We start from the raw sequence: 24974 nt of genomic DNA, 5'->3' as shown, positions 1-24974 counted from the left end.
TCTTGAAATGTCATTTCTATCCCACCACTCTCTCTCCAAAAAAAGGATGTTTGGAGCATAATTGCAGTATCAAAGATTTCTAGGAAAACATTCTGTGAACCGATGGCATTTTAGGAAAATACTGACAGTAAAAAAAAAAAAAACGTGATGATCTGGGGCGATTTGTTGCTTCGTGAACAATGTACTCAGTTCTCAGGCAGAAAATCCCAAAGAATGTTTTGCCATGAGGTTGTGGCTTTAACAGTGTAATCATCAAAACTACAGCAGCAAGTCCACCTCTGAATGACAAAAAAAGAAAGTTCAACTTGCATAATTGAAGCCTCGACTGTCACATTTGAAAAATGCATTGTGCTTTTTTTTTCAGGTGCTTTGAATTAAAGTGTGACAAAGCAAAAAACAACTAATCTGTAGAAAACCACTTTTTTTTTCACAGCAACGGGAGCTTTGGATAAAATCCTCAATTCGTTTTTACTTTCATCTGTTTAAGAACCACACAGAGACATTTAGTTTTTTTTTCAGCAAATACCTCACAGCAAGTTTTATTTATACATCCAAAAACAAAACAAAAAAAATCAGATTTCTCACACTATATACAGATATTACATACAGTGTTTGTACACATATTACATAGTTTGTACACAAGAAAAATATACATAAAAATGTAAACTTTTGTATACAAAAAATACCTTAGACAAGTCAAACAAGGACCAATAACAAAAGGTGACTAGATTAGCTCGTCCTATCTTTAAAAACAGTAATACAGTACATTCAATGAGTATAGGAATATCGTCAGCCATCTCTGAAGTCGAGCAGTTACATGTGCCTGCGAGCCCTGCTGGAAGGATGCCGTTACTACGTGGCTTTGTCTGGTGCGGCGACTAATCTCATTGCCTTGTGGTTACAGCAGTGTTGCCACACTTCCAACCGTCACTCTTAACCAACCTGATTTTCTTTTTTTTTCTTTCCATTTTTATTTTATGAACATGGTAATACCAGAGAAAGAGAAGCCTCTTGGGGGGGGAGGGAGTTCTCTTCAGAAAAGATCTGGGCTATCTCACAGCTGGAAACAGGTGGGGGTGGGGATTGATCTGGTAATTATGTCATAAAAGATGAAGGCAAAAATAAAAGGGGAGGGTAAAGAAAACACCAGCTTCCACCATTCCTGTGCAAGTCTACGTACGAAAACAGTGAGGCATGCGACCGCCTCACCCCCGCGCCTCCTGATGTTTAATAGCTATCAAAAACACGACAGCGCGCACGCAGTGATCCCCTTTCCACCATTTGACCATTTGATAGCTATTAAAAACAAGACTCACTCCACAACATACAGTCAGTCGCCACTGAATACATTGAAAATAACTTCAACCCATTGCTACTGAAGAGTTCACCAACAAACCCCGAGATAGAGACTTCTATGCTATATACCAAGTTTTCAACAATTTTGTCAGTTGCTATTGTATATATACCTATAAATCTATCAAAAGCAAGAGTTACACTACTGTGTAGGTTAGGGGAAGAGGTGTGGGGAGGCTTCTGTTTGCAATAAAAAAACAAAATTAAAAACTAACACCAGACCCCCAGCTTTGCATCCTATAGCTTAAAAATCACTTTATTCAGCTTTACTTCAGACGTGCAAATTACACCACTCACATACATGTATTCAGTGCCATGCAAAAGTATTCACACCCTTCGAACTCTTTCCCAGATTGTCATGTTGAAACCGCAAGTTTCAGTGTTTTATTGGGATTGACCAGGACAAGGTAGTGTGTAATTATCGAGCGGAAGGAAAATCATGCATAATTTTCATGTATTTTTTTTTTTTTTTTTTATGTATTTGTATTTTTAAAATGTTTTTATTCCGCCTCCATTACTCTGACACCCCTGAAAACAACTCCTTGCAACCATCTTATGGGTTTTAGGATCAATTCTGAAAATTTAGATATAAAAATAATTCTGTTCAGAGCCTGGTTTAATTATCTAAATGTTAAAGGGCTGGGTTATTAAAAACATTTATGTTCAGGTTTGGTTTTGGCTCCAAACCATTGCAAAAACACTAATTATCTTCATAAAAAAAGAGAGAGATTAGACATCTGGTGTAATCTTGTTTTGAAAAGTGAACTCAAGTAAACGTGGGAGACAAGAGGAGCTGTGAGACGTTCAAAGCGTGAGTACAGGCTGGAGCACGGATCATACCGAACATCCGGTGGTTGACGGAACCATTTCATTCCTGGAAAAAAGTCGGGCAAGAAATGACCAAGACTGCAGGGGAATCCAAGGAACCGCGGTTGATTTGTGTGGAAACAGTTGGGTTTCAAAGATGCAGACAAAGATGAAGAACCCATGATATGCAAGAGTTACTGAACGCAGCAAAACGCGGCAAGCACCTGATTTATAAGCAACTAATAAAGAAAGTAGATGCAAATTTGTGGACTATATTTTGCCAAATATTTTAGTAGCTGCACTGAACGTGGCACCATTTGTTCAATAGAAACAGCTGTTATTTAGAGTAGATATGGTAATGTAGCTGGTTTAGTGATGTTTGTATCTAGGCAAGAAAGTTTAAGTGTAGCAGGTAGTTTCAAAACTCAAGCAACGGTTTTAATAGTGACAATTTTATGATGAGTCAAAAATAATCAGGTTTATAGTTGCTTTCGAAACTGAGCTGCCTTGGTAGGGAGGTGGCAAGAGGCTATTTTGCATCTTTTTTGAGCATTTGGGGAAACGGAGATCAGCTGATTCAACATCTGCATCACTTGGACTGAATTTAAGCTACAACGAGGCTGTAATCTTTAAAACATATCTAAAACGGACGCGGTTTCATGAACGTCGGTCCAGTTCTCAGGTGATCTAGAGACAAAAAACGTGACATGGACATTTGTAAAAAATATTTATATATATTTAATGATGGTAGATTAAAATGTCAAAATAAATTGAAGTTAAAATATTTTAAGAGAAATGCATATTTTTATATGCAACATGATGGAACAGGGGAAAAACATTTGGAAATATTTTCCGTGTATCTCCAGGTTTAGTATTTGATATCATCAAATTCCAAATGTTTCCGGACTCAGGAGGAACTCGGAAAGCTGCAAACCTACCAAAACATGGCCGTCCCCCTGAACAAGCAGGGTGGGAAGGGAGAGCATTAAGCAGCCAAGAGGCCCATGGTAACTCTGGAGGAGCTGCAGACTTCCACGGTCCGGGTTTGAAGGATCAGGTCCAACTATTACGAATGAATGACGTTGATGACAGCCTGGCAAGAGGAGAGCCATTGAAGTCCTGTTTGTTGTCACAACCCACGTAGGGGACATGGCAACAATGTGGACGAAGGAGCTCTGGTAAGGTGAGACCAAGATATAAGTGTGGCAGCAAACATAGACATTTTCACCACCATGAAACACGGTGATGGCAGCATCATGCGTTTGGATCGCCAGAAGAGTTAGTGACCAAGACCTCTCAATCTGTTAAAGACGATAAAGAGGATTTAAGAGTAAAAATCCAGTCAGAGCTACAATGGAAGAGTTTAGAAGTTTAGATCAATGCATAATCCTGTGCCAGAATGGCCTACTTAAAATTCAGCACAATCTGAGAATCTCCTAATCGCCTACAAAATACATGCAAGTTAGCGGTTGAAACATGACAAAATGTGAAAAAAGTTGCACATAAATGATAATAATCTCTGCAAAGCACTGCACTGCGTCTTCAATCTGAGATTTCCCGCTTTTCCAAGCCAGTGAAGACCGATATAGACGTGGATCAGGGAGCACCTTTTGAGAGCAGACACTTAACAGTTACCACCGCCACCCACCATCATCCACCGTCGCCATGAGAGTTAACTGAGATGAAATAAAAGAGATGGCCTGAGTAAAAACGGTTGTGGAAAAAAAAAAAAAATCTGGAGTTTTTGAGCCGCCGAGCCCAAATAAAACCTGATCCGGCTGGTTTCAGGAAGTGGAGCTACAAGCAGTGACACCAGTAAGAATACCTCACAATCCTGTGAGTGATGGTAATGTGTTTTTATTGCTTTAAGAAACTATTACCTTCAAGTGTCTACTAGCCACTCACAGTGCCACAACCTACGGTGAGGTCAAAGACTGTTCCACATCCGGGCAAGCCAACAAATGAGCACATATAATATACGCCATATAAAAACAGCTTATTAAAAGTATTTTGGTGACTATTAAATCTGACTGAATCAATATTATGAAGACAATTAAATAGGTTGAATCATAATGGGTTACAAAAACGTCACAATGAGTACTCTCTTCTTGAAACCAGAGTGTATAAAACAGAGGAGGGAGGGATGCAAATGGCCATCTGAGAAAGGCAGGGTGCGTTTGATCGTTTTTAAGAAAACTGGGCAAAGCAAACAGAGCGGCATCTGGGATTTCTGAGCACTGGTATAAATAATCTTTGCTTATGTCCATTAATTCATCACATAATCTAACCACAGCCCCCCCTTCTGACAAAATGGACTCACAGCTACTTAAAATCTGAAAACCATCCGGCTACAGGGGGGAGAATAAAAACAGAAAAAAGGAAAATCTGAGATTGTGCAAATTCATTACCAAATAGTGCACTAGAACCACATTGCACACATAAAGCAAATGAAACGGGTTAATCGGAAGCCGGTCGGTGTTGAGTCCACTGCCGATCATTTACTTTGCGTGAAGGGCGGCGTGGCGCTGTTGGCACTTGCAGTGGTGGCACTAACTAGCGAGAAGCCGGCAGGGGGCGCCGTGGAGCTGTGACTGGGCTGCACGTCTTTCGGGATGCCGCTGTGGGAGGCCAGTTGATGGCCGAAGGCCGCGCTGAACTGAGGGAGCTGTTGCTTGGGCTGTGTGGGGGTCAACAGGTGATCGTGTGAGGAGGAGGAAGATGAGGAAGAGGACGAGGAGACGGGGGGAGCTGTTAACCCCGTCACGGCGCCCTGAGGCATGGCCGACAGAGCCGCCATGGGCTGCAGCGTTACCGAGTGAGTAGTGGCGGGCGGCGTGGACAGCGAGGTGGTGATGAGATGACTCTCTGACCTGATGAGATTGCCGAACTGCGCGGGGTCGGCGAGAGGGAGGGGCAAGTTGTTCCACGTTGAGCGAGGCGTCCCCGGAACGCCGCCTATAGGAACCTCCAGCAGGAGGGGGGTGTCCGTCTGGAAAGAGGTGGTGTGAGGGGAAGATATGTGGTCACTGTAAGGGGACGGCACGTGCTCACTGCTGTAGTGGCTGCCTTGGGGGGACGATGCCGAGACATCCGGTTTGGCCAGAATGTGGGAAGTGTGCGTCCGAGAAAACGTTCGCTCTGTTATGGAGCTCTGCGTGAGCAGGGCGATGCTGGTGGTGGCCGCCGCCGCAGAGGAAGGGGATGTCAGGCCGGAGCACGACGGAGGGGGCTGGTTGGTCTGCTGGGATGGCGAGAAGTGGTCCCCGGTCGTCTGCAACAGATTGTCCTCCAGCTCCAGGCTGGTGAAGTTTTCAGCAGGGATGCGGGTGTTGAGCAGGTCCCCCATGCCACCCGGCTGCACCGATCCGGGGAACATGGCCATGGCCCGGTGGTCCACCGCCTCGCCTGCCGCCAGCTCCCCCATGGACGTCAGGCACACCAACGAGTCGGGGTAAGAACCCATCGCCTGCAGCGCGCGGACCAGCTCCTCGGCCTCCTCCGTGGTGGGCAGCAGCTCGCCGTTCTTTACTGCAGAAACATTTAACATACGTTCCACAAGTAAATACAACAAACAGTACAAGGTTTCTACAGGTTCCGACAACTCAACTTTCTAAGGCCAGTGTGAATGGATTTCAAGATTGTATCACCACAGAAATGTACAAACTTCTTCCAGCTGACTGGCAATAAATTTGCACTTCCCCAGATAGACGCAAAAAAGCTAGCTAGTTAGCAACGGTATATTAGCAGCTAGTATCCTCAGTCGTCTTGAATCACTAAACACAACGAGCAAATCTTAGAGCACAACTAAACCTTTTATCTGACAGTCTCCTGTCAAAACAAACTTAAAGACCTGCAAATAGCATATAAAGTCCAATTTAAGACTTCAAATATTTTTTTTTTCATTGTCACATTAGCTTTTCTTGTTTGTAGTTTAAAATTTGGACTCAAGTTCCAGATAAAGAAGTTTAGTACCTAAATAATGAAATATTTTTTTTATGAATTTAAGACATTTTAAGGCCCTAATTTTATATAAAATAATGTAAGATTTTTTCATCTTAAAAAAATCTTTGTAAATACAATGGTTCCATTTGAATTTTCTACAGTGGCTTGCAGGAAAGGGAGGAACAGAAATAGATGGAAGGAGCTTTAAGACAATGGGGTTGAGATATGAATACAAATATTTTCTTTCCTTTCCCAAAACAAACCCAGAAAAAAAAATCACTAAATTCACTGAATGTATCACAGATTAGGGAGATTTCTCTGTTTGTACAAAGTCAATCACTGTGCGCCGAACCTTCAAACAGGTCAAAATCCTGCAGGTCGTCAGGTAGCCTTGGTAACACGTCGGCGAAATCGTTTAACTCCTGGTTCAACTCGAGGTCGTTTGGAATGTCTGCCATGTCGTTGGTGATGTCATCAGGAAGCTCGTCGGTGCTCAGGTCTGGAGTCGAAGGGCTCCTGCAGCAACAAGAGGGGGAAGTAAGACCATATAGCCATGGAGATGCTACATATAAAGAACAAAAAAAGTTTTACAGCCGGTTTTTGAAAATTTTCCCTAAGGGGCAGACCTAATGGCAGCTTGCGAGGGCATCACAAGGCTCGTTGAGGGCATTCCCAGGTTGCCCTGCGGCAGCGCGGGCGGGATGGGCTTCTGCGGCCTCCGCGGTCCTCTCCTTCTTTTCTTCTTGTGTTTTTTGGTGAGCGCTGGCGGTTTGGTCTTTTTTCGTGGCTTTCGCTGCTGCTGCTGGTGCTGCACTCTCCGGTTTCCGTCCCCACGTAGAAAATTATCCTGAGCAAAATGAATGACAGCGAAACAGAGGAGATGGAAATAAAGACAAGAGATGGATTAAATGGTGTCCAAGCAGCACATTTGCACACTTAAAGCTTAAATGTTAATGGTTGAATTTTAGTTCCGTGGCAGGATATCAATGCACTTTTATGCAGAGTAGGAATTACATTATTACTCTACAAAAATTGTGGGATCCACAACAGATTAAAACTTGTGCAACAATATCATATTCATGCTAATGATAAAATTGGAACCAAAAGTGTACACCAAGTAACAGTCTTTCCAATCATCTGGAGGTAAATTAGACATTTATCGCTTTATCTTGGTGAAAATTATCATATTTCTTTCTGTTTATTTATTTATGTCTTCAAAATCTGAAGTTTGCATATGTTTCCTCTGTATTTCGTAGCTTTGTCTTACCCTTACAAACACACCCTTACCCTTACCATGTCTTTGACCCAAGTCAAAGACATGGCAAATCTGCACATTTGTAATAAAAACTTTAAAGCCATCCAATGTTTTTCAAACCGACAATGTGTCTGACATGTTATGGATCAGCTGTTGAACCCACCATCTTTTTGGCATGCTCTTCGCAGAGAGGCGTCTGGTGCGTAATATCAAACACAGGGATGGAGCACTGCTGACCGTCTGCAAATTTGGCTGTGCAACTAGCAAAGAGCTGCTGAGAACGATTCAACAGTATGTCTGGAGAGGAGAATAAAGGAAAAACGACGATAATTTGCTGGAAATAAAACATGCTACAATGATACATTTCAATGAAGGGGAGTAAAAATGACAATTGCATCCATTATTCTGAAACTGTAGCATCCAGCTCCAACATAGAGTGAAGCAGTGCAAAGGATACGCTGAAAACAGTGTTGAGTGAAGGGCAGAGCTCTGTTGCTGCAGCTCTGGCCCTTGGTGGAACCCATGCAGGTCATTGCTTGTGTGCTCTGTGGCCTTGCTGGAGGCAGACTGCAAAGACAAAACACACTCTGGACTCAACAACCGGCTCTTTTCTGTTAACACGGTTATAAAACATTTTTCCTTGGCTCAGCGTGAGATTACCATGAGCTGCCGTGAGAGTTTCCACCCAGCTCTTGGATCAGCTGCCCCGCGCAGTCAGGGCTGTTGCTGGCGGCATGCAGCAAGGCTTTCCGGAAGGCGTAACGGTACCTCTTCTGGCGGATGCTCGCCCTCTCCTGTCGGCACATGTGCTTGTATTTCTCCCGAAGGTAAGAGCAAAGCCGAAGTAAACGTGCTCTTCGCGAAGAACCACCGTCGACTTCCAGCCTTGACGAGAAAACAGTGAAGGTCATCACAGTGTGATTGTAACATGACATCTGGTGATGGGCGACACATCGGTTTTATTCATTAATTGAACTTTTGGGAAATGTATTTTCTTTTCCATCGATGCACTCTTTAGTTCAGAGTAATGTCAGCCCAGGGATTTTATTTTTAAGCCACATTGCCCAGCCCTGCATTATACGATATGGTTAAGCTTTTAAAGATACAAACCCGTTCTCTGGTCTCCACGAATTCTGAAAAGGAGTAACCCTCTCTGCATCCTCCTCTTCATCATCGTCATCATCGGCACTGTCTTCTGACCAGTCCAAACCTGGAACAGAACTGTTTAGACGGGCTCATCCATCTCAACAAGCTCTTACAAGTTTATAACTGCGAGCTACTCTGTACTGATGTCGAGTTAAGCAGAGAGCTGAGTTTTTCATATTTTTGCAGCAGGAGATGCATCTTTATTTCTAATATTTAGTAAGATGGGCCTTAGTGGTTGAATAAAAAATTTGAAGAAAGCTCTAATTTTTTATGCAATTACTCGTAAAAATAATTGATAAAATAATCTTATTAGCTGCAGCCCTAATGCAAACACCTCTATTTTCAAACGTTAAGACAAGTCACCTAGATGAGAGAAGAGGTCTCCATGCTCTCGCTGTCTCTTGGCACAGAGCTGCACCAGGTGTTGCAACCTGACGAGGCAGTCAGGAGACGGCGAGAAGGTGGTGGGGTGCATGACGACCACGTGCCTCTGATTGTTGCTGCCAGCATCCTTGCAGCAGACAAGCGGTTGAGTAGCAGCAAAAGGCATTTTCCTGCTGAGCGACGGTCCAGAATGTTGCCCTGAATTGGGCAAAGCGTTTGCAGGCATCCCTGGAGGCAGAAAGTTGACTGTCTGAGGTGGTAGTGGATTGCATAATAAACCCTGCTGCTGCCCTGGGAAGGGGAAGGATGTCACGCCGGGCTGCTGAAGCGGCTGGAGGAGGCCCTGCGTCGGCCGCGGTAGATGGGCGTTGAGCGGCGAGGAGGGGTGAAGGCGCGGAACCGGCGACGCCGTAAAGTGCTCAGGAGTTGGCTGGAAGAGTTCCGCGTCTTGGGAGAGTTTCTGGTTGAGCGCCAGCCGACTCTGTAGCTTCTTCTTGATGCTGCTCACTTTCCGAGGGGTGCCCACCTCCTCTCCATCCGTTTCGTCCTCGTAAAAGGCAAAAGGGTCCAGGAGTTCGCCGTCAGCGAGGGGTAACAGGCGTGAGCAGGGCGGAGACGGGGGAAGTTCATCTATGCCGTTAGTGGCTCTCAGAGCTAAAGAGGGGACTGTTATGTTGAGAGCCACTGACTCCAGGTGAGCCCGAGGACGCATTTCCTCTAAAGCATCGTGCTTCTTCTTGCGCTCCTTCTTCGGGATAAAACCAAGAACCTGCAGGTGGCTGTTGCAGTATCTGGTAAATAAGAACACATCCCCCAGATATTCATCAAAAAAAGAATGCTATTTTTATTTGCAGAACTGAATGTGCCACAAGTGCACTCATTCAAAGCCCACCTGCGATCCTCAGACTTTGGGATGGGGTTGGTGCATCGCTGACTGTTGTATTTTGCCACATATTCACACTGCTTGAAAGGAGCCGTCTTGTCCTCCAGGACGTGCCGGATGCAGAACGCGTACCCATTGAGCCTGCGCTGCTTGCACAGCTTCGGACTATACGAGCACAGCGGCTTATTGTCCACCTCTGAGAAGTGTATGTGTTTGCCTTCATACATCACGTGACTCTTGTCCTTGAAAACATCAGCTGACAGGACAGAGGAGGGGGAAAAAAATCAAAATCAAAACTCCAAAATTTTACCACCATCCATGCACAACAGAGACAAATGAAAATATTCAGTTATTAAGCTGACAAACATTAACGTATTTTTCTGGAACATTTTGCAATAAACCCCAACATAAAGTAGCACATGATTGAGAAGTAGAACAAAAATGATTAATGGTTTACAAGTTTTTGGTCCAATAAAAACATATTTTTTATTGGAGCAATAAGGAATGACAAATTCATTCCTAGTCAGGGAATGAATTTGTATTCATTCCTTGACTAGTAATTTTCAAATCTTGCCATAGACTCTAATTGGATTTGGTCTGAACTTTTATTAGGCCATTATAATATATATGCATTGGTCTAAATACTTTCCAAAAGTATTTAGACCGGGCTTCAGTCTAAATACTAAAAGTATTTAGACTTTTGGAAAGTCTAAATACTTTCCAAAAGTATTTAGACCAATGTATCCAAATACTTTCCTGTTGGTCTAAATACTTTGCTACAGTGGAAATGCTTTCCACTGTAACAAATTGTCCAAATCGATGGTGAACCTTTGCCCCAGTCTGAAAGAGTTAGCAGCTTCTTAAAGGTTTTCTTCCAAGATTGCTCAGTACTGCACTGTACACATCCTCCCTTAACTCTGGCCTGCTCCCTGCTGAAGAAGTCTATCCTCTCAGCTGCCTGTCACATCCATGTAGATGGGGTCTTTCGGATAATGTGGAATATTAGTTGTTCATCACACATTGCAAAGGTTTGTTCCATCTGACTTATACAAATACAAATGCACACATCAACTTTTAGTTGGGTTAGATTATAACATGATAAAAGGTCAAAATGTCAAGGGGATGTTTTTCAATAATAGATGGAATGAAAATAGCCATTTTGCATACACAATGCATTTTCTACATATTGAACTTCTTGTTTTATTGCAACTTAATAACTGAAGACTAAATCCTGTGAATGTCTAAAAATACAGACATTCAAGGAAGTCAAGTCAAATTCCTCTACTGATTTATTCATTTCATACTCTGATATTTTATATGTAAACATCTCTAAGTGAGAAATTTGGGGCAACCGTATGTGTAATTTCAGTGCTAATTCAAAACTTACTGAAAGGAAAACGGTGTGATGGGTAGATGAAGCAGACAGTCACTTCCAAGTGAAGTCAATGTCGAAGAAGCATGTGTTATCTTGGTTATAGTGACAAATTATATATTTTTATTTATAGCTGAGATATTTAAAAAACTTTTGTTCTAAAGTAGCTGTGAGCATCGCTGCATCCGTATTAATAGAAATTACAATTCGACACAGTGTAAAGTTTAAACTGTGCTCTTTATTCTGGGTAAAGGCTAAGAGAAGGGGAAATAAACAGTGACTAATGTTAGATTAGCTTTAACTCCTAAATGAATACCATTAGCGTGCTACGTTAGCTTAGCGACCGACGGGAGGCGCTTAAACTTTATACAGTTATGCTACAAACAACTGTATGTCTACTATTTACCTATGTCTCATTTTTTAAAGTATAACCTCAATACATGTCAGTCAGATAAACTGATTTTTCTTTTACAAGGACTGAACAAGAAAACCTATTTTTTCCTGTTAGCTTACAAAGCTAAAAACACAAATTAGTAGGCGGTAGCTAACCAGGAAACGGAAACATATCCACACAGAGGTCTATTTCCAGTTTAGATTATTTCGAAAAAATAAAGCATATACATAAGATACCAGCAACAGCTTCTCGGACCCTGTTTTAGTCATTTACCGTAATGCAACTGAAAAGATTTATGGCCAAATACTTTCAAACAAAGGGTATAGATTCGAGGATTACGGCCTGTTCTGCCGAGGCCTCTGCAAAAATCGATGAGTTATAGCCACTGTTATTACATAATGTAACATTTGCAGGCTGTAAGCAACTAAAACATTTACATAATGTATCTTACGCCTACTCTAGACGACCAGAATTTAAACATTATTATACAATAATGGTCAAATGTATTAAATAGTAAAGGCCTATTAACCTCGAAAAGACGGCGGCCTCTAGTAAATTGCCAGTCCGACTGAGGGCCGTGTAATGCGGCGCACTCAGAAATCGATCCCGAGGCTGCTCACGACTCCGCTTACCTTGAATGGGTTTGGGCTGTGCACGATATTCGCTCCAGATAGACGGCCGAAATGTCTATTAGAATCAGCTAGGCTATTCGGGCATCGATATTCCAGGTAGGATAGAAACGGCGGTCTTCATCGAGCTCCAATTTTCTTGAAATATGGACCCATGTAAATATAGGCTACCCAGCGCAAATTACAAGCCGTAGGTAGGCTGCTGAGGACATTTGTTGGATCCACAGCAGACTCCTCACAGCACCACTACAGGCACTGCGGGGACATGACAACAATCCGCTCAACAACAACAACCTCTCCTACCATATTGGAAATTTAACTTTGTTAAAATCTCTGCAATGTGCAACTATAACTGAATGAAACAAATTATGGTGTGAATGAAGGACAGTGCAGTACTCGTGTTCGACACTGAAACAAATTAGTCCGACAGAGGATTTTTTTTAAAAAATCCACCTGGACTCCCGACTATAATCGTCCACATGAATGAGTTATCAGCCTCCTGCCACACTGTTGCCCCGCTGTTCACTAATGACACATCCAGTCAGTGTCAATCAGATACAGACCCTCCATCTGGAAAACTTTAGAAGGTGTCATTTCAGTACACCACTTTGAAAAGCAAACGCTTAAATAAATTTGAAAAAATATATACATATATATATTTGACTTGCTAAGAAATTTCTGTTTATTTTGAACACTTTTCAAAAAATATACACTTAAACTATACACAATTTTTTTTATCTTATAGATTTCAGGATAGCTATCAAATATGAGGTGATATTATTCACTCTACACACAAAAAGGTTAAACAATGACATTCCTTTACAGAACATCTACAGTGATGTGCAAACAAAATATCCATCTAGAAAAGTGCAAATGTAGAAGTTGTGCGTATCATTTGACGGCTATTCGTCGTGCTTCAGCAAATGGCTGGCTCTTCCACAGCTTGGGCTCCCTCTGTGACAGCTTTCACACATTTTGCCATGGTCTGGGAAGCTCTGCTTATGGGATCTGTAGGTACAAATTTAAAGCAAATTTTAAACCGCCATTGTGGCATGGAAGAGAAGTTCTGAAGTGTCTACGAAATGACATATTTCGAAAAAAAAAAATAATAATCTATCCAAAATTGCTGACATGATTGAAAGCCATATTTCAAACCCACAGCTTAAAATTCAGATTTTGTTTATATTCTTAGTACAACATATTCTGGATCTTTTTTTGAAACACGCATTTAGCAAAACAGCTAAAACACGTTTAGTAATTTGGTCTGCTTTATTTGACCTTACTGCAACTCTTAGAGAATTTGTTCAAATCTTCTCCGTTATTAATAAAATTAAAAGTATTTTCCAACGCTTTGAAGCAGACCTTGCTCGAACATTTTATAAGGTTTGCCCAGAAATTTAATTTAAGACTAACATCATCGCTTTGTGATAACTCCAAAACCCTGACTTAGTCCTTCAAATTCTTATCGACTAAATAAAACATGGGACCAGTTATTTGAGGCGTTGCCTTCAATTACAATCAAAGGTACGCTATACCTCAAATATTCTGATCAGAAGCTTACAAATCCTAATTCTCTCTCTCATTACTCTAGAATTAAGCAAATAAAAGCTCACTGACTTAAACAGAGAACGTTTAGATTGATTTACTGTGAGAAAAAAATAAAACAAAAACATATCTTTTTAAATAATGTACACAATGGGGTGTAATGTTTACAAAAGAGAAGAGCAGGGTGCTTTATGTTAAACAATCAAGAAATATTTGTAATACTACTACTACTAAAAATAATAATAATAAATAATAATTTGGTCTGAAATAAAAAACACAATCATCAGATGACTTATGAATCTTTATAACATAGCATTACCCATATAATACTGATGTATGTTACTCTCTCCCCATGGTAATGACGACCCACCTGTCATGTAAAAGTCCTTCACAGTAAGCTGTGGAGGAACTAAGCTTTCAGTGAGCACAGCCTGGTTCACTCCCTGAAACAGATAAGGCATCAGCATCAAATAGAAATGGGTCACGTAAACTAAGAAACGTCACCAGTACACAGTGATGACGTTGTTGATGCCTGTCTGTGATGGACTAAAATCAAAACAAAGGAAAATAACTGCTGACCTTGGACAATTCATTAGCCTGCTTAAAATAGTTGGCCTCCTCAAGTTCATTGTATCGAACCAGATTAGGGGAAACCTCAACCAGTCTGTCACGTACTTCATCCAGACTGTCATAAGGTAGAGTCACTCCAGCAAGCTTTAAATAAGAAAGAAATATATATTATACTCAGTAATTATCTTTATTTACGACATTATATGTGGTTCTTTGTTATACCTCAGATATGGCTCTGATGATCCTCCAGTCCTCCCTGGCCATGCCGGGAGGAGTCACAGCAACTTTGGTCTGTTGGGCACGGCCCTCTGTGTTCACATAGGTAGCTGATTTTTCTGTGTATGCAGCTCCAGGGAGTATGATGTCAGCTACTGGAGCTCCCACATCACCATGGTGACCTAGGTAATAATACAGAAAGTCATAACAATGTAAGCTCAACTTTGTCTTGATATGCAGTTCATTACAAAAGCATGTGCATTCCTCAAACGTTCTCACATTGCTAGTACAAAATTCACTGTTTCTCTGTTTCACCTGGAATCCAACTAAACCTCTTAAGAGTCAATAAATCAATGTAAAAGTATGTTCAGTACAACGGCCTCTACTGGTGTGTGAAGTAAAAAAAATGAAAGATTACCCTGATAAATTATCAGGCTGTCCTTTGCAAGATCTTGGCGAGTGATGCAGCCGGCATCAGCCCCAAGTAAGAACAAAATTTTAGGCGGATTCTTCAAGATTGAGTCAACACCTGGCTTGTATCCCAGATCAAGTGCTGCCACTTGACTAGCAACCCTGATGACACAAGCAAGACAACAAAGATTTACTAAGGGAATCATACTGTTAGTTAGAGTTCTCCGAGGTTGCTACCTATGAAGCACATTGAGAATCTTCCAGGTTCCCTGCAGGCCACTGCTGACCCCAGCATTCCTAGCAATAGTTGACACAGCAGCCATTATCGCAGCCCCGTCCTCTCTCTGCAGGCAGCTGCTGCCAACTACAACAACAGGGCGCTTAGCTTGAGCCAAAACCTGCAAGAGCAGCCAAAGGCCACAAAATCAGAAGCAACACACCTAAGGTTTGGGAACATTTGTACCTGTAAACTAACCAGGGGTTACCTGAGAGAAAGGGTGAGTTCCTGAAGAAATTTCTTTCAGGATCTTGGCAGACTCTCCAAGATGATCATAAGTGTAACTTAGGTCCACTTTCTTGCCCACTAGGGCTACATGCAGCTCATTGTGAAGCCAGCTGTGGTAATTTCATATGAAATCAAAGTTATTTACTTTCTACAATCACATAGTCAAAGGTAAGGAGTTTATTTACCTTTTTCTGATGCGTGCATTGAAGAGAGGCGCCTCATAACGAGGGTTGGTGCCCACAAGCAGGAGCACGTCAGCCTCTTCAATGCCAGCAATGCTCGTGTTAAGCAGATATTTGGAACGCAGATCAGTTCTAAAAAAGAACAGGAAAGAACAGCATCAGCACATTTTCACAATGGACCTCCGCTTGTTTTCATCTTATGGAGGTCTTACCCAGATCCAGCCATGGGAAACTCTTCCTCAGTGCACAGGTTATCACTATTCAACCGATTCAGCAAGTCTTTCAGGGAAACGAGAGCCTCTGCATCCACCAGACCTCCAACAACACCGGCAATATCGCTTCCTTTGACGCTTTGCAACTGCCCAAACAGATCATGTTATTTTTCACTTCTTTGAAAATGGAGGAAGTCATAAAATTGTCAATTACTGACCGCTCCAGCGACTCGGGTCAGAACGTCTTCCCATGATGTCGGGACCAAATCCCCAGATTTGTTTTTCACCATTGGCTGAGTAAGCCTCTGTCTCTTTAGACCATCATAAGCAAACCTGTCAAATATAAAAGTCACAAACAGTTAAAGAATGATGCAAATTTTTTTGAGCACTTTAATCTCTTTTTAATATGAAGAGCCAGTTTGATGAGGAATTAACCTGGTTTTATCTGAGATCCACTCCTCATTTATATCCTCATGAAGACGGGGTAAAATCCTCATCACTTCTCCACCACGAGTGCTCACCACTATGTTACTCCCCACAGCATCCAGAACATCAATAGACTCAGTCTTCCTATTAAAAAAAAAAAAAAGACAATGTAAACAGAGCAGAGCTTGTGAAAAGTTAACAAACATGTTGAGAACTATCTAGGGACCTGGTCTCCCAAGGACGAGCAGTGAAAGCATAAGGCTTAGACGTCAGCGCTCCAACTGGACATATATCAATAATATTCCCAGATAACTCCGACATGAACATCTTCTCTACATAAGTCCCAATCTGGAGGTCGTTGCCTCTGCCGGTGGTGCCGAGGTCCTCCACACCTGCAATCTCACTGGCAAAGCTGCAGACACAACATAAAACATGTAGGTGTACTTACTTTTTCACGTGTCACAGCATCCCAGTTTACCATTTCACTTATCGTTTGACTCACCGTACACAACGAGTGCACTGGATACAACGGGTCATGATGGTTTTTATAAGGGGCCCAATATTTTTATCTTCCACTGCTCTTTTGCCCTCTGTGAAGCGGCTTCGGTCGCTGCCAAACTGCATGGACTGGTCCTAACAAAGAAATAATTCTTATAAGCTAGTTGGGTAAATATTAACTTAATAGTGTGTCTTGGATTTACTTATTAAGATAAGGTTTTAAGGTCACTACATTAGCCTCATGTGTCTTATGCTTGTTGAAAGAGCATAAAACACTTCAGATGATTCTTAAGTTCTTCAGATGGTTATTAAAGTTTTAAATTGTACTAGTCTGCTCTGGAGTGGTTGGGTTGTCTTTTTATAACAGATTTGTATTTGCTTGGCATATTTCCAGTCAAATATATATTTCCAATAACATTTTAATATCAGACAAAGATAACCCTAGAAAACACAAAATGTAATGCTTATTTCATTTATAAGGAAGACAGTCATGCAGTCAAACCTGACCATATGTGAAAAAGTAATTGGTCCCTATAGCTAATAAATAGTTGTCATAATTGGCAGCAATAACTATTACTAGTTGCGATAACTCATAATGGATTTTTTCACATCACTGTAAAGAAGTTTTAGTCCACTCCTTGCAGAATTGTTTTAATTCAGATAAAATGAACCATTTGAGTATGGATGGCCTGTTTAAGCATCTGAAAATAAATATGAGTCCAGATTTTGATTAGGCCACTACAAAATATTCATTTTGTCAATTTATGGTTCCATTTACTGCACCATAAAAATGCAGTAGTTGCAATTTATGGTGCCATTACTGCCATAAATTGGTGAGATTCTGAAGCAGCAAAGCAGAATTGCACTCCCCCCCAACCCCCCATACACACACACACACACATCTTACCATTATATTTCTTTCTGAAACACTGTATTACACAAATGTATAAGGACACAAGCCTTCCAAAGGGTCCCACTTTTGTCTAATCAGCCGACACCAAACTTTCAGCAAAGTCCTTGAGCTGTGATTATCCTTTGATCAGTGGTTTTTATCTTGAAACTTTACCCAGTCTCTTACTGTTGACTCACGCATGTAGACTAAAACTGAGGAAAAAGCTGCACGGACTGGAGTAATCTGTATACAGCATGCTGTACCAAATGTAGAACGCGTGGAATGCAGCGGGTTCATAGACACCCGCCAAAGTGATCCAAAGAACCTTCTCATGTGCCATTTAAGGTTTATTTGAATAATTTATGCCAATGAATAAAAACAAAACACCATCACGACATAAAATTTTGTGTTATGATTGGAAATAAACGTAATGTTAATTCAACAGCCACCTAGAACAACCAATAAAAAGAAGAAAAAAAACATCTGGATGAGAAATTGATTATTGTGGCATTGACTGTCCTTACTTTCTTTTCTTCAAAACAATGTTCTTATTTGGGGCTTTGCGTTTTCGGAGGTTGCCCCGGTGTCCGCTCGTGCGCTCTCCTACCACTTCATTCACAGGCGGAGCAGGTTTGGGAACACTGCCTCCAACTCCTGCCAGGGCATTTACAGCCACTGTGAGCCCAGTCACGGCACTGACCAGCTGCCTCGTGTGCGCCACGATGGCCTGAGCGTCACGGCGGAAGGCGCGCGCAACATTGGCCACGGCTCTTATCTCCTGCGCAATGGCCTGTAGCGAGTCCGTCTGATTTCGTTCCTGCTTTCTCTCCAGATCAACGTCATCACAGTCAGGACACCTTCGGGGCTCTGCTGGGCAGTTTTCTGATGTAGGCACCTCGGAGGAAGGCGGGGACTTCCGGCCATCTGATAAAGATTCACCAGCTAAGAATGAAGAAATTTACTTAGTTTTTAAATTAAGATGGAAACAAAACATTTGATTTATTTAATCCATTCATGGTGGATTTAATAACGTGTTATTATGGGCATACCTTGGTTTACTATTTTATGCTCAAGCAAGTCACATCCCTGGATTCCAACAATCTGCTCATCACTAAATGTTTCCAAAAGCGTCTGCTCTGTCATGGTGAGGGGGATCTCTTCTACTGGGGCCCCGACTGATTTGCTAGAAGTGGATTTATTGAGGGAAAGTTTTTCTTTTGTTCTCCTGCGAAAATCCTGCCATCTTCTTTTTACTTCATCGGGAGATCTTCTGGTTCGGCTCACAGCATTCACCTTCTCACAGATGGCCTCCCAAATAGCGTTTCTTCTGGCAACGCTAAGATGTTTCTGCTTCAGTTCTGCACTGTGAGCACACGCCTCCTCCACCAGCACCTTCAAAGCCAAAGCTTCAAATTTCATTTTTCTTTTACGGCTGCTTTGCTCTCCCAAACGGTCCATGATGGCAGACATGCAAATTCCTCCTTTGAATATCGCGGTGAGCACTACCTTTGCACCAGTAACGAACTACGCACGCAACACGCGTAGGACACCTTCGGGGTGTCCTACGCCCCGAAGGTGTCCTAATCACATGTGAAATGTATTTATTTATTTATTTATTTATTTATTTATTTTTGCACAAGCAATTTAGCGCTCCTAAGCTCTACACTCACAGGTTCGGACACGAGGGTCGCTCTGTGGACAACCGAAGTCGCGAGATTTGAGTATTCACGCGAGAGTATATACCGGAAATCCCCCTTGCTTATGCTGAAGCCGGTGTCGTACCAAGATAGGTATCTCCCCGTAATCCGCCCGACAGAATACATGCCCCCTGCGTCGGGACCGCGCCCGGGGCAGGGAGCGCGGATCCAGTAGATGAGGTACTATGAAAAAGTGAAAGACATGCGTGTTTGCTTCATCTTATTACAACTAAAATAAATTGTTGCCACGTGGTGTAGCAAGTGATTATTTCAACTCATACTTGGTCAATAACAAGACGATCAGGTTTGTGTAGATATAAACCAAGCACTCAGCCATGGTTGCTGGGTGGTTCCTCCAAGGCTCTCTCTGGTGTGGCTCCTGGGAGACTTCCCCCAGGTTCTAGGGGACTTTGGGTCCTGCAGGGCCAGGTGTGTGGCTCTTCACACCCATTATTGAACATTCTTATATACACAAGCACGCTCTCATACACATACACATGTCTGGATTTAGAGATAGACTTTGTTGAGCTGTGGTTTCCAGGAAATACATTATGTATTAATTAATACGGTGTTGTTAATATATAGGTATATGTTATTGCTGAGATTCCATGGTTCTCTTCCTCACTCTCTGCATGTTATCTATTCTTGCTTCTCTCCTCTCCCTCCACCTTCTTCTTTCCCTTTAAACTTTTCCCCCCTTTCTCTCTTTCCATCACTGTGTTCATTACATTTGAAATAAACCCAAGGCAATTATTTATATATCCATGCATCCATCTTTATGAATGTGACAGCTGTCCCTGCTGTCACAGAATAAAAGTAATTATTTTCTGTTCTTCTTTAATATTACTTTATATATTTGTTTGAATAGTTTAGATTTTTATTTTTAAATTTATCTTCATTAATTTGACCAATTTAGTAAACTATGTGTAGTGCACCCATTTAGTTAACTTTATTTGTCAGTTCTTTATAATTTTTGTTAAATGCACTAAATTTCTTTTGTTTGAGTTTACCAGTTTGCCCTGGAGCTACAGATGATTTCCAGCTGATGCCCACTGGTGGTCAACTTCCCAGTGGGCCATTCCATCTGCTCACCAGGGGAGGGGGAAATTTGGTTTTTTTAGTTTAGTTTTATTATTTCTTTAATGTTTTTTTCTTTTGAAAGTTAGTTCAGTTCTAATCTTTATTTAATTTAAAGATTTAGTAATGTTCCTTTGTATTTGTTTGTGTTTTTTGTGTGTGTTTAATTATCCCTTTTGTGTTTAGTAGTGGTTTGATCACCCACTATTTAAGTTTTCTTCATGTCTTGTTAGGGAGGTCAGTTTTTTGTTTGAGTTCTTTGTGTTGCTACCTGAGTTGTAGTTTGTTATGTTGACCTCAGTTTTGGGCCCGATTTATCATTTTGAAATTATTTGTGGATTTTTTGTAATAAATTAAAATTTATTTTGAACTTTACTCAATACTCTCTGGCTGGTTTGTGGGAAAACCTCACAATGAACCTCTCCAGAATTGATCTAGATGGTCAAAGACTTTTAGAATCTGCTTTGAATTCCCACACATCTAAACCTGATGTGTTGCCTTTTGCCTTCTACCCTTCATTAATGAAATCACTTGAAAACAGCTTTTTATATTATCCTTGTTCAACATTAATATTTGTTTGATCTGAAACATTTTGGGGCAATAACTTTTTCACAGAACTGTATGCACCTTCCTGATCCCTCCATTGGATCAGAAGATGCGGGTTAATGTAAATGGATAATGTCAAGTTTTGTTTGTTGCTAGAGGCATCTACAACTCTATGCCTTGTTCTGAAGTTTAAGTGAAACTGTGAAAAGTGCGATGGAAATAAAGATAGACAAATTACCTGCAGATCACATTCACCTCCTTGATCACAAATTGGACAGTCCAGAGGGTGGTTAGCCAGTAGGAACTCCATCACACCTTCTCTGTGTGAAATTTACCAAAAGTAAACTTCTAACAGATCATTGAAGAATCTTGTGGGGGGTTTTTCTATTAAAGAGAGCTCAATTTTCACAGATCCAAGTTTTTGCAGAGTTTAGCTGCAAACAATCAATGTCTACATGAATTAAGCCAATTTTTCATAAATCAATTTAATCTTACCTCGCCTTCCTTGTTTTGTCAGAGTCGGTAAGGATATTCCAGCCTTTCATGACAGGCATGGCACAGGCTGCCACAGGCTGGAAGGTAAACAGAGGATATAAGCAGCTGTGACTGTGTAAAAACGGGCAAATACCAGACAATCTATGTAGCCTAAACAATACCTTGGGAACTTTCTCTATTTCCACAAGACACATCCGACAGTTTCCAGCAACTGACAGGCGTTCGTGGTAGCAGAAACGGGGAATCTGCATCCCTGCCTTCTCACATGCCTGCGACAGAATACAGCCAGTATCACATTCAGTGAGAAGATATCATAAATCTCAATATCCAAACATTAATTAGGATTACTTAATGGTGAAGAAAGCCATGTTAAGAAATACAAGGAGTCTTTGTCAGATTACATTTAGAACCCATGGAAACAACAATTCATGGATCACTAGTTGGAGGTTGGTAGAAACACAAGTCAATTTTTTTAAAAAGTAAAATGCTTTTGGTATTTATTAATTTTGTATTATTTATTTTAAAGCCTCTTTTAGGAGTACCAACTGTTGTGCCAGGATATTTTTCTCCTCACTGAATAAATGCTCTCAGAAAATAAATTTTCTTCAGTTTGAGATCATACGACATCTGACTTCTGCACATCTCTACTAGTACGGTACCCCAAAAAGTGTGCATGCTACCTGCAACACAGTGGTTCCTGGCTCCACCATGACAGGCTTTCCATCCACAAACACCTCCAGGAGGTTAGTGGTAGCAGCAGCTGCTGCTGTAGATGCAGTGCGGCCTGCAGGCAAAGACATACATCATTTAATCATTTACTACACATTAATTTGTGCTGTAATCAGTCATCCAAAGTAGTAAATATTAGTCAAGACCATGACAAATATATTTTTTAAATACAGAAATGCTATGAATGCCAACCAGTCAGGAATGGATGCTGACTTCCAAAGTTTTTAAGAAGAAAGTAACAGAACCACTTTAATAATAGATTCTGAATCTGAGAGACAGTTTTATTCGAACCTTAATTGGATACATACTCTCAATCAGTCTTCACCATGTGACTACAAAGCTAAAGCAGAATAAAAACAAATAATGTTGATCATCATTTGGACTGTTTTCACACAAAGTTAATCTATGGGTACAATGAACTATAACTTTATGCTTCTGTCAAAATGTAATCTTAAAGAAAGCAAAAATGTCATAAATGGTCACCTAAAAGAAGTGTTGAAAGGTCTTTCCACATTTTTCATTCCATCAAAATTTCCACCTATTTGCTGGGATAAAAAGCTCTGTGAAAAGCCAGCTTCTTTAGCAATGACCTTTAGCAGCTTACTCACCTTGATCTGAAACGTGATTAAAATAAACATGAGATATATTAACCTTGCTAGATATAAATTTCCATTTTTAATCAAATTAGTAAAATAAAACAACTTTTTGAAATTCTGCTTTATTTGAAATCCTAAGCAAACTAACCAGGGTTCAAGAATGCACTGGTAAAGAAGCTATATTTTTAAAACTGTTCTTCCACTAAACTTTCCATTCATTTACTCGGGTAGTTTCTTCATCAATTCCCAATTCTGGCTCACCTTCATTGCATCTACTTAAAAATGATTCTTTAATGAAATAGTAACATGTATCAATCTGCATGCCTTAATATATATAACAAGTAAAATTATCTTTTTGAATTTCAAAGACTCTGAACATATACTCTGCAGCAGGAGTCAGTAGTAGGCTGATTGTCCATAATTTTTCCTTCCACCTTACTTTCCATTCATATGCTTAGATAAAATATTTTGTGAATAATAATCTCTTTTAGTAATAATCTTTTGTGACTAATATCCCTTGTAGACGCCAGTGAACTCGACAACTGTCAAGTCAGCTGGCTTAACAATCATTCTGTGACCAACTAATAGTAATATTTTTGTCATAAAAATGCATTCTATATTGGCTTCATGTAATATTCTCATTATGAGATCAAATAAATTTTGGCCCGTATTAGATGTAAGCAAAGTCCAGAATTGAATAAGTATTTCAAAATATGGATTTGGTGAAATGTATTCACTTTTTGATGACATTCTAATTTATTGACGAGGAGCTGAAAGTGACATGACCTAACGCACAGAAGTAGCTGGTGAGTTTATAATCCTGCCTTTAATCCATCAAGTCCAGCAAACTAATTAATGGTGCAAAGCATTCAAATATTTTCTTTCCTCAGCAGAGCAGACAAATGGCTGTTAGGCAGGAACACAAAACACATGTTGTACGACTGTAGCCCAGGCAGGATCAATTAGTCATTCGATGAAGTGGCATATTGTTACCATTGTGAGCTGCAGCAGCCGCACCTCCCCTGATAATAGCTGCTGGAAAGAAACTGCGATTCACAACAGGCAACCGCAGCATGCTGGAAGAGACACAGAAATGAACACCGCATCTCATCAGGGAATACAAATCTACCCTTTGAAAAGAGAGACAGAATATACCACGCTCCAATCCGACCTCAATTAGCCTCCGGGTGGCTACCAAAACAAACGCAGAGGAAAACTAGCTAAAGTTGGCCATCCACCGGACCGTCATTAAGAAGCTAACCCGAGCCGCGCCACGTTAAAAAACAAAAGACGTTCATCCCGTCCGCAATGCACTGGGCTAAACAATACAGCTACAACATAATGCTTCTTATTTTAACTGCGTAAAATGCGCTTTAAATGATAGTAAAACGTCGCAAACACACGTGCAACGTCACATCTGCTAAAACTGTCCGGCGCGAACCTCCGTAAGGCGTTATACATTTGAAGAAACCCCACGTTCTTAATGTTTACCATTTCAGTAGGAAGTTTATCTAATTGTACTCACCTTGCCAGTGTTCTCATTGGGCCGCGTGCCTCGCAGATTGCGGGCTGTCTTCTAATTCTGCTGCGTCACGGATTAAGTAATCCTGAAGCCTGTACCATAATCCCAAAAAGGAGGGCGAGTTTCCTGTGACTGCTTTAGAGGGTAAAGTTGTTTCTCTCTTGTGAAATTGAAATTCATTAGAGTACAGTCTGATGCGCAGGACCGTTCAGTGTGTCATAACAGAAATGTTTGCTCGTCCCTCTCATCCCATAAAACGGATTATTTATAAATCAGTATTTCTCTGTACGTTTCTCTGAATTAAGGTTCATGGAGAGCAAAGTATAATGAATTAAATGTAGCAATGGTAAGTAATACACTACTAGGATTCATATTTTAACGCATTGTTAGAATAAAAAAAAAATTCTGTGTTGTTTCATCGATGTCTGACTTTACAGAGGAAAACTGACCACTAGCATTTTGTTTCCAGAGGAAGATTCATTAGGAGGGGGCTTATTAAAACCAAAAATTATCAGTCTGCTAAACTTCTTGAAATTAAGTTACATATTATATTTTAAATGAACAGACTTGAACGCTGCTGTTCAAAGTAGATACTTTTTTGTAGGCACACATTCTTTGTCAATAAATGAATTGGTGGCAATCACTCTGCAGCACTGGCCAGGTGTTCAGGAAGCTCAAGATAAAGATCAC

The 24974-nt window shown here is 40.9% G+C and overlaps 3 protein-coding genes across 3 annotated transcripts; all 3 read right to left on the bottom strand.

The window, feature by feature from the left end:
• Positions 1 to 183: 183 nt before the first annotated feature.
• Positions 184 to 12551, bottom strand: LOC129360850 (INO80 complex subunit D). Its single transcript, XM_055031300.1, has 10 exons — positions 12169 to 12551; positions 9780 to 10026; positions 8867 to 9678; positions 8468 to 8567; positions 8018 to 8242; positions 7815 to 7924; positions 7521 to 7654; positions 6729 to 6949; positions 6455 to 6618; positions 184 to 5688 (listed from the first exon to the last, which is right to left on the bottom strand). The coding sequence occupies exons 2-10, from the start codon at positions 9995 to 9997 to the stop codon at positions 4655 to 4657; spliced, it is 3018 nt and encodes a 1005-aa protein (XP_054887275.1). The 5' UTR covers positions 9998 to 10026; positions 12169 to 12551; the 3' UTR covers positions 184 to 4654.
• Positions 12552 to 12834: 283 nt separating this feature from the next.
• On the bottom strand, positions 12835 to 24418 carry LOC129360852 (NADH-ubiquinone oxidoreductase 75 kDa subunit, mitochondrial-like). The gene is made up of 19 exons (XM_055031305.1): positions 24288 to 24418; positions 23756 to 23838; positions 22118 to 22221; positions 21599 to 21706; positions 21438 to 21514; positions 21181 to 21262; positions 16735 to 16865; positions 16459 to 16644; positions 16242 to 16376; positions 16025 to 16139; positions 15807 to 15952; positions 15598 to 15726; positions 15393 to 15522; positions 15145 to 15305; positions 14915 to 15069; positions 14503 to 14678; positions 14290 to 14424; positions 14081 to 14153; positions 12835 to 13173 (listed from the first exon to the last, which is right to left on the bottom strand). The coding sequence occupies exons 1-19, from the start codon at positions 24302 to 24304 to the stop codon at positions 13082 to 13084; spliced, it is 2235 nt and encodes a 744-aa protein (XP_054887280.1). The 5' UTR covers positions 24305 to 24418; the 3' UTR covers positions 12835 to 13081.
• LOC129360859 (myb-related transcription factor, partner of profilin-like) lies at positions 16872 to 21174 on the bottom strand. Its single transcript, XM_055031313.1, has 2 exons — positions 18672 to 21174; positions 16872 to 18564 (listed from the first exon to the last, which is right to left on the bottom strand). The coding sequence occupies exons 1-2, from the start codon at positions 19090 to 19092 to the stop codon at positions 18143 to 18145; spliced, it is 843 nt and encodes a 280-aa protein (XP_054887288.1). The 5' UTR covers positions 19093 to 21174; the 3' UTR covers positions 16872 to 18142.
• Positions 24419 to 24974: the final 556 nt, after the last annotated feature.

This window comes from Poeciliopsis prolifica, unplaced genomic scaffold, assembly GCF_027474105.1.
Source record: "Poeciliopsis prolifica strain line A6 unplaced genomic scaffold, Auburn_PproV2 SCAFFOLD007, whole genome shotgun sequence".
Classification (NCBI taxonomy): domain Eukaryota; kingdom Metazoa; phylum Chordata; class Actinopteri; order Cyprinodontiformes; family Poeciliidae; genus Poeciliopsis; species Poeciliopsis prolifica.
Note: the sequence above shows the minus strand (reverse complement) of the source record. Positions and strands in the feature narration are given on the sequence as shown.